This window comes from Sitodiplosis mosellana, unplaced genomic scaffold (assembly GCF_009176505.1).
Source record: "Sitodiplosis mosellana isolate CC-2019 unplaced genomic scaffold, AAFC_SMos_1.0 Smas_scaffold_4329, whole genome shotgun sequence".
In the NCBI taxonomy this organism is placed as follows: Eukaryota; Metazoa; Arthropoda; class Insecta; order Diptera; family Cecidomyiidae; genus Sitodiplosis; species Sitodiplosis mosellana.
In genome coordinates this window covers 1,221-9,998 of record NW_022599571.1, presented here as the reverse complement: position 1 = coordinate 9,998, position 8,778 = coordinate 1,221, and the positions used below count along the sequence as shown (strand labels likewise).

General features: G+C 34.0%; 1 protein-coding gene across 1 annotated transcript; it reads left to right on the top strand.

Moving 5' to 3' along the window:
• The first annotated feature begins 5,249 nt into the window (after nt 1-5,249).
• Nucleotides 5,250-8,307, top strand: LOC129572165 (platelet-derived growth factor receptor alpha-like). The gene is made up of 13 exons (XM_055452098.1): nt 5,250-5,364; nt 5,437-5,535; nt 5,615-5,713; nt 5,790-5,888; nt 5,953-6,051; nt 6,129-6,227; nt 6,307-6,752; nt 6,827-6,929; nt 7,004-7,160; nt 7,228-7,364; nt 7,433-7,668; nt 7,737-7,948; nt 8,016-8,307. Exons 1-13 carry the CDS (start codon nt 5,250-5,252, stop codon nt 8,305-8,307), a joined length of 2,193 nt encoding a protein of 730 aa, XP_055308073.1.
• The last annotated feature ends 471 nt before the right edge of the window (nt 8,308-8,778 follow it).

Here is an 8,778-nt window from a genome sequence, read left to right as displayed (position 1 = left end):
ATTTAGAGGTTATGTTCAAAGCTGTGCAACTGAAAAACTACGTGCCCTATACGTCGAACTACGTGCCCCATTACTGCAATAGAGTGCGCGTAGTCAATGAATACAGGGACACTACTTTATGTACTTTGACTTCAGGTATACTTTGTGTAATAAAGTCTGTGAACATTTATTTGGAAAAAAGTGGAACCAAAAAACAAAAATCAATAACATTTAATAATGACGTAATGTATCGAATTTAATATTTTTGCATTTTGAAAACCACGAATATATATGTTTTTTGAAGTAATTTCATACATTGAGTTGAGTTGTCATAATACTTCGACAATGCCTGGATCCAATCATTGCGCACAACTCAATGTATGAAACTACTTCAAAAAACATGTATATTCGTGGTTTTCAAATTGGAAAAATATTAAATTCGATACATTACATCATTATTTAATGTTATTAAATTTTTTTTGGTTCCACTTTTTTTCCAAATAAATTTTCATAGTCTTTATTACACAAAGTATACCAGAAGTCAAAGTACATGAAGTTGTACTTAAACGTTGTTGCGTTGTTGCGTTGTTGACGTTCTTGTAAATTCTTGTGAACAAACCATTTGTACGTATTTGTTTCAATTTGTTTACAAGTTTACAACGGCTTTCTCTGGATTTAATATAAAATAAAAATAATATAATTAAATATATAATTTCATACAACAACATGCGAATATAAATTCCATGATTTCATAAACGGAATCGTACTCAATGCTTGGATCCAGGCATCGTCACAATGCTTCCGCACGCATCTATGCATGTCTGTGAAAGACAAAAATGTCCCCACTAAGGGACAAAAATCGTGGATCCAGGCATCTGAAGTAATTTTTGTAAGTAATAATCTGAAGTAGATTTTGACAAGCGCTTAGTCGAATCGGCGCCACAGAGAAATAACTACGTGGTGCACAGCTCTGGTTATGTTTTCTGTGTGCGTATTTGATGTTTTTAATAAAATGAATATAAATTTGTATTGGTGTTAAAAATCGAACATCTTCTTTTTAGTTCCTAACACACTACAATGAAAATGAGTTTAAATCTTTGATCCACCAGAAGGTGGATGCGAATATTGGACGAAAACTTGCCACTTTTCAGCAAACAAATGAAGCGAAATGTCGCAGTTTTCTTGTGAGTTTATTTCAAATTGGCCAACTTTACTTGATCACTTTTACGTGTTTCATCTCAGTGAAACAAAGAAATAAATTTGCAACGTATTTGTTTTACAGCAACGGGCTAATTTGCACAGTGAAATAGTGAGCAAAGAAATTAAATCGTCGTTTGAGAGTAATATGAGATCACAAATAAATATCGGATTTACAGAATGTGGTCGGATGACTGATGATGAATTCATCAAATTGTTCATCAATTCAAACAAGATCGCATAATAAACGAAGAAAAACGACACGCAGCCCTCTAGGCGAGGGACACTCAAAACAGTCATCGTACATATATTGAGCGGGCACTATCGATGCGTTCATTTGTGTGAGTGCGATTGTGTAAACGACAATGTTTGTGTTCAATATGTGTATGATGACAGCTTCGAGCATTCCACGCGTAGAGGCGTCTTGGCGTCTTGCATCAAATCTTTCCCAAGTATTTGTATACGAAGAAAGCGACCTTGATTCAAAGCAAAACTCTTTACAAGAGGTAAGACACTCAGATTTTCTATTCAATATTGCACTCAATAAAATTATGCACTTCATTAGTGCTTCCAGGAAAATGGATAATGACGAACTTTCAAATCAAGTTTATAACAACTTCCGTGTAATACTTGAACGAGATTTAGACAACATGCAACCGATACTGAATCAAGTGAAAGAATCTTTGAGAGAAAATAATAAAGAAAACGGATTTGTTTGTTCCATAGAAGCAATTATAAAACACCAAATAATATTTGGTTAATTTTAAGGAGGGATTTTAAAAAAAAGAAAAAAAGATCCATCATTTCATGCGTATGAAAGCTATTTAAACAGTTTTGACAGTTTTAAAGCGATTTGAAAAGATTTAACTAACCCAACTGTTAACTGGAGCGAACACTGGACACACCGAAATTGCGAAACTTCGTAACGATATAATTTATTTTTGATAAAATAAAATAACAGAACTAGGAATATCACCATTGTGGCTAGGTTCTTGGTAATTTATATTTATTACGCATTGCTTATGTTTTTTTTAAATAAAAATGTAAATGAATCATCATCATTTCTGAAATGAATCATTGCATCGGTCTTTTGAGTTCAGTCAAATTATAACCAAAGAGCTAATGTCAAATGCTAGTCTCCACTACTCAAACATCTGTTTATCTCGTTTGAACAAATATCAAATATATGACTCTGTAGTCGCATATACATTAATAATAAGAACTTTTTTTTTGTGTGACTTAACAAATTTGGGACACCAGGATAAATTACAGTTTTTATTGAAAAATTGTCACCTTCAATTCAATTATTTTGTTTTGTGTCGTTAAAAATAAATTCTATTTTAATAATTTTTAGCTTAATAAAATAAAATTTTAAAGAAATATCAATCAAAGAAACGACTGATGACTGTTTTCACAAACGGGATTGAAATGGGAAAACCCACTTCGATAAAAACAAAACTTGATAAGAATACCATAGAAATATTATTTTTAATACTGAGAAGAAAAAAAGATCGTTCCAGTACGAAGTCGAAGATTGATTTTACTCTTTTGACCATTTTAGTTTCTCAGAAGATTATCGTAAAATTAGTTGTGCTATTTCAATCATCAAAATTTTTCATTCAAAGTCGAATAATTTTTTTTAAAGTTTGATAAAGAATTCCAAAATCAATTGTGTTTCGACGGATGAAAATGGTGAAATTATTCACAGTGGTGCTGTTGCTTGCTGCAATTTTCAATGGATTTTTTACAGGTATAATGAGCTATAATTCAATGATTTCGTACAGAAAATGAAGTCGATCAAAAATGAAATTCCTCAATCTTAAAACAATCTTCCGCACAAGATGCGCACAGGACATTGCTTTTGCACTGTCGCAAAGATGTTTCTTATAAAGACTTCATTTATACGTTTTTAAAATATTAATTGAGTTTCTTGACATTTGTTTTGCGTCATGATTGTCTTCAAAAGTTGAGCAGGACGATAGGTAAGTTAGAATCTGAAAGAAACCGTTTAGAGCAGTATCAAATATTTATTTTTGATTTTATTCCTTCTGCCCCCTATTTCGGATTTCGATGTCGCAAAAAAGTGCTGTAATGGCATTAGAATAGCTTTTGCCTCGAAATGATATCAAAGTTGAAGTTTTTGTTGAAAGTTGCAACCTAGGATGTAACTAACAAACTTTCAAACGAGCATCTAACGATGCCAAACCTTTGCCAGCATTCTACATGGCACGATTTCGATAAGTTTGTTAGGATTCATTCTGAACGTTCAACTGAATTTTGTAAAAGAAGGTCTACAATCTTAAATGAAAATCCAAAATGATTTTCAAACCAAAAGATGATCAATTTTGTAATTAAACGCTGTGGACCTTTTTTTAAAAAAATTCAGTTAATTGATAATCCTTTTGGAAAAATTTTGAACGTTTTTTGTGGAATGTCCTATAATAACGACGCTATTTTTGTAACCTCGAAATTTGAACCAGGGGAGCGATTTGAATTGAAAAGAAAACCATAAAATGATCATGAAACATTTTAAAATTTGATTTCTAATTTATCTATGCCAAGGTCCAAAGTGAATGAGCTGATTGATGCAATAAAAAACGGTAGGTTGAGCTTCTTTTGATTATGTTATAAAAGCCTTTCAATTTTGCTAGATTATTTTTCATATTTAGATTCAACATCAAGAATCGAATCGTTGATCGGAGCAGGAATGAATATGAGCCTACGATTTGATAATGGACAAACTCCAATCCATTTGGCTACAGAGTTGGGTAAATATTCTTATCAACATTTTTATTTTCAATGTCAAAACGAAGTGAAATCACGTCTTCAATTGCAATTGCTTTTTATAAAACATATTTTTTGTTTGTAAAATAGCACCACAAGGGCAATTAAAAAATTAAACAGTTTTTAAGACGATTTCAAAATTGCGGGCAAATCGTTTATTGCTTGTAAAATATCAAAAAAGAGATTCTAGCACAAGGGATTAGCTCTAGTAGTTTGAACATTCTAAGCTTCTGCCCTCATTGACCGAATGAATAAAGTTCAGTAAATATCACTTCCGCAGGCCTCCTTGGAATAGTACAGTTGTTAATCAAAAATGACGTAGATCCAAACATCCGAGATGATAATGGAGGAACTCCATTTCATGTGGCTGCTCAAAATGGTACGTCAAGGCTTTACAATCGAAACAGTTTCATTTTAGTTGAACTTATAATAAACGTTATGTTCATTTTTGACACAAGGTTCCGAAGAAATAGCCCAGTTTTTGATTGAAAATCATGCTGATGTTAATACTATGGACAAAAATGGCCATTCCCCACTCTACATTGCGCTCAAAGAAGGTAAACGATTTGATCGACTGACTCTGAAGTCAAATATTTCATAATAAATTGAATTTATTCCATCAAACATCAGGCCAGAAAGAAGTTGCTGTAAAGCTTATCGAAAGTGGATCAAATGTTAACTTGGAGCTAGGAAAATGGAGAGGAGTCATATTTCGTTGTGCTATTCAAAGTGGTAAAGTAAAATGCGTTATAATTTACACTCGTGTGTCGTTCTCCTCCATTTGTACCATGTACACTGTACACATTGAAAGGCAAATGTTCATAATACGCACTTGATACAAGTGGGGAATGCCAAGGTTTTTTATTTTTTCGATAAAAATAGCATAAAATTAAGTACTGAAAGCATTCAGCGGTACGATTAATTCATTCTTTACATGCGTTCATGGTTATATTGGATTTCTGGCTTTTGTGTTAGTGTATGTTATGGCTTATTATTATCAAACACATAGACCTTGAATCAAGTAACCTTGAAAGCAACACTGGATTTTGAATGATTTCATTGTGAAAATTAATTCTACAAATCTTTCTAGTTGAAAAGAAAAAGAGAAGAAAGGAACTTATCGCAAAATTGAATATATCTCATGTGGATAATGACGTGAGCATAACAGATGCATTTAAAAAAGTTATTGAAGCAGGTGCGTCATAACATAAAAGAGTATACGCTTTTTGATAAAAATTGAATCAATGAATGATACACGAATTGAATCTAAATAAATTATTTTATGTAAAATGCTTCATATGGCCGGTTTAGATGATGTTTTTTCAGCCAAATTTATCATAAAAAATTGTTACAACGACTTAAGTGGAATACTGAGTCAGTCACTTTTTGGCCCTGCGACTGGAGGTAAGTTTGGTGGTCCAACAGTTCAATTATTTAAAGTTTATGGTAAGATTTGATTTTTTATCACTTTTAAAGGACAAGTAAAAATCGTGAAAACACTCATCGAACACGGTGCCAACGTTAACGCTACGAATAATGTCGGAGATATGCCACTTCATGTAGCTGCTTGGAATGGTAAAAATAATCATAACGCATGACATGGGCGTGAGGAAAAGTATAGCAAACTTGCGATTTTGATGCATTTATATTTCAGGTCATGTGGAAGTTGCAAAAATCCTCGTTCAATACAGTGCCGACGTTACTGCTAAGGATAATAAAGGAAGTACAGCACTTCATTTTGCTGCTGATAGTGGTAATTATTTACCCGTCCTTCAATTGAAGAAACTCTTAGTTTCTCAACTTTCGATTTTGATCCATCCACAATTCAGGACACTTGAATTTCATTGAATTCCTCATCGAACACGGGGCCAACGTCAATGCAAAAGATAATGTTGGATGGACACCGTTGAATATTTCTGCATGGAAGGGTTACTGTCTAACTATGGTTTTTCAAACTCGAATAGACTTTGAAATTTGATCCATTCATTCCAGGTCGTCTAAATATCACTAAATATCTCATCGAACACGGGGCTAAAATAAATACCAAAGGCAATAATGGATACACGGCCATTGCAGTGGCTGCCATATATGGTATTCGATTCCTTATAAATGCATAAACCCTATTAGAATACATACAAACTTTTGATTGTGATTCATTCACGTTGCAGGTAATGTAGATGTCACTAAATACCTAATCGAACATGGTGCTGACATCAATGTTAAAGGCGATAATGGATTCACACCATATGATATTGCTAGGACAAATGGTAATTGCCTTGATATTCACTCTAAAGTGAGTGTTTACAACGCAAACAAACTTTTAATTCTGATTCGTTCACATTTCAGATCATGCGGAAGTCGCGAAAATCCTCATGGAACATGGAGCTAAAGACAGTAGTACTAAGAGTAGTACAAAAGATAATAATGGATTGGTTTATATAATCGTTGGTGTTGTGGCATTGATTTTTGTTTCGGCGATTTCGATTACGTGTTTATACGTGCGAACGAGACGGAGAAACGAAGTAATACGTAAACAAAATGCAATAGAACTAAAATGTTTCGAGCACGGCAATGTAGAAGGGATAAGCTCAAAACTCACGTTAGAAGAACAGGCTGATCTTTTGCCCTACGATAAAAAATATGAATTTCCCCGTGATAAGCTGAAGCTTGGAGCACAGCTTAGTGGTGGTGCTTTTGGTATCGTTTATGAGGGAATTGCACATGGCATTCTACCTAATGAGAAGGAGACCAAAGTGGCCGTCAAAATGGTCAAAAGAATGTCAAATGATGAGGTTTGTAGAACGATTTGGAGATTTACTATTGACTGAAAATCTTGATATTAATTACGCATGAATTGATACTCAAGATATTGCGTGCTCTGATTTTGGAATTGAAGATTATGGTACATTTGGGCCAACATTTGAATTTGGTCAATTTACTTGGAGCAGTCACGACGAATATTACACGATGTAAGAAAATAGAAAATACAATTTTTTTCGCAATTTCTCCAGAATAAAGGTCATTATTGCCTTGATTATTTCAGACGATATGATGATCATTGTTGAATACTGTCGATATGGTTGTCTGCAGAATATCCTAATCAAAAGCCGATCGTCATTCGTCGATCAGATTGATCGTGAGACGGGCACAATTATTTTGAACACAAATGCAGGAGAACAACAGAACGTAGCAAATGAGAGGTAATTCCATTTTGAGTTTTGTGGTTTATGTGTTAAATAATCCACAATTTAAATATTTGGTTTGTAGTCATCAAGCGGGTCAATATTCGGTTACCAATTCATTGTATATTCGAAATTTCAATGATAAGTATCACTGCTCAGTCATTAATTCATTATACATTCCATATTCGAATGACAGGGATCGACCAGCAGATGGACCTTCATGTAAATGCCCATTTCAAGCATCTTTTCAAGAGAACTTTCATAATTTTTATTCATTTTTTTTTATGTAGGCAAACCCAGCGGGGTAACTGATTCTGAATCAATACCCCAAATTGCAACGATCGATTTATTTTGTTGGTCATTCCAAATTTCGCGTGGAATGTATTATTTGGCATCACGCAAAGTGTTGCATGGTGACTTAGCAGCGAGGAACGTTCTTTTGAGCGATTATAACGTGATTAAAATTTGTGACTTCGGTTTGGCTCGATCGTTGTACAAAACTGATGTTTACCGTAAGAAAAAAGAGGTAAGTTTTGGACCCAATATAAAGAATATTATACAGATTTGTTTAAAAGAATGACTTTTGATTCATAGGCACTGCTCCCATTCAAATGGTTGGCTCTCGAGTCTATCGAGGATCTCGTATTTAGTATTCACACTGACGTTTGGGCTTTCGGAATTGTGCTTTGGGAGTTGTTTTCACTAGGAATGACGCCATATCCTGGTTTGAGTTCAGGTCAAGATTTGTATCAAAAATTACTGGACGGTTACAGAATGGAAAAGCCCAAATATGCTACCCAAGACATGTAAGAAACCAATAACTTGGAACATATTGGCAATGTAGACTATTGAAACTTTGGTTTTTTTTCCTAGATATGACATTATGTTGGCATGTTGGCGGAAAGTGCCTGAGTCGCGTCCATCATTCGATGAGCTTGAAATAAAGCTCTCTAAGTTTTTGGACACCAACGTTGCCAATCAATATATCAAATTAAACGAACCATATTTGAAAGCAAACGTGGAGAAATACGAAGGTGGAAAAACCGATTTTATATCCTTGATGGGAACACCCGATTTTAAAGCACCATCTGCACCATCAGGAATAGCGCTCGAATGCAATGCGATTGTTGAAATTCATCAACAATCAGATGAATCATCATTATAATTGCAAGCGGTATTTCCGTAAATGCGCAGACAATGTCTGCGGCAGACATAATTTGTGCAGATTATCTTTTGGTGCCATCAGTGATGACTCAACACCAAGATTCTCATTCTTCAAAAGTTAGTTTTTAGTAGATGATAAAAGACATAGCCAAATGATGAAATGTGCCTCGTCACAAAAATAAAACCTCAATGAAATGATCCTGTGCATACCATGATATGTTCGCTCCCAAATGGACATACAATTTTGGTGACAAACAATTTAAATTTCAGTTTTATACCAGTTTTTTCGACCAGTTTTTATGCCATAATTCTTATATTTTTATAAGCTTTCTGTATACCAAAGAACGACGAACTTGGTTGGATTCTTGACAACTTTTACATTTCGATGTACACACACATATAAATACGTATGGTGGATTGGAAAACGTCAGCAATGAACTATACTAACACTTGGTGTAGCAAGTTCATCGAG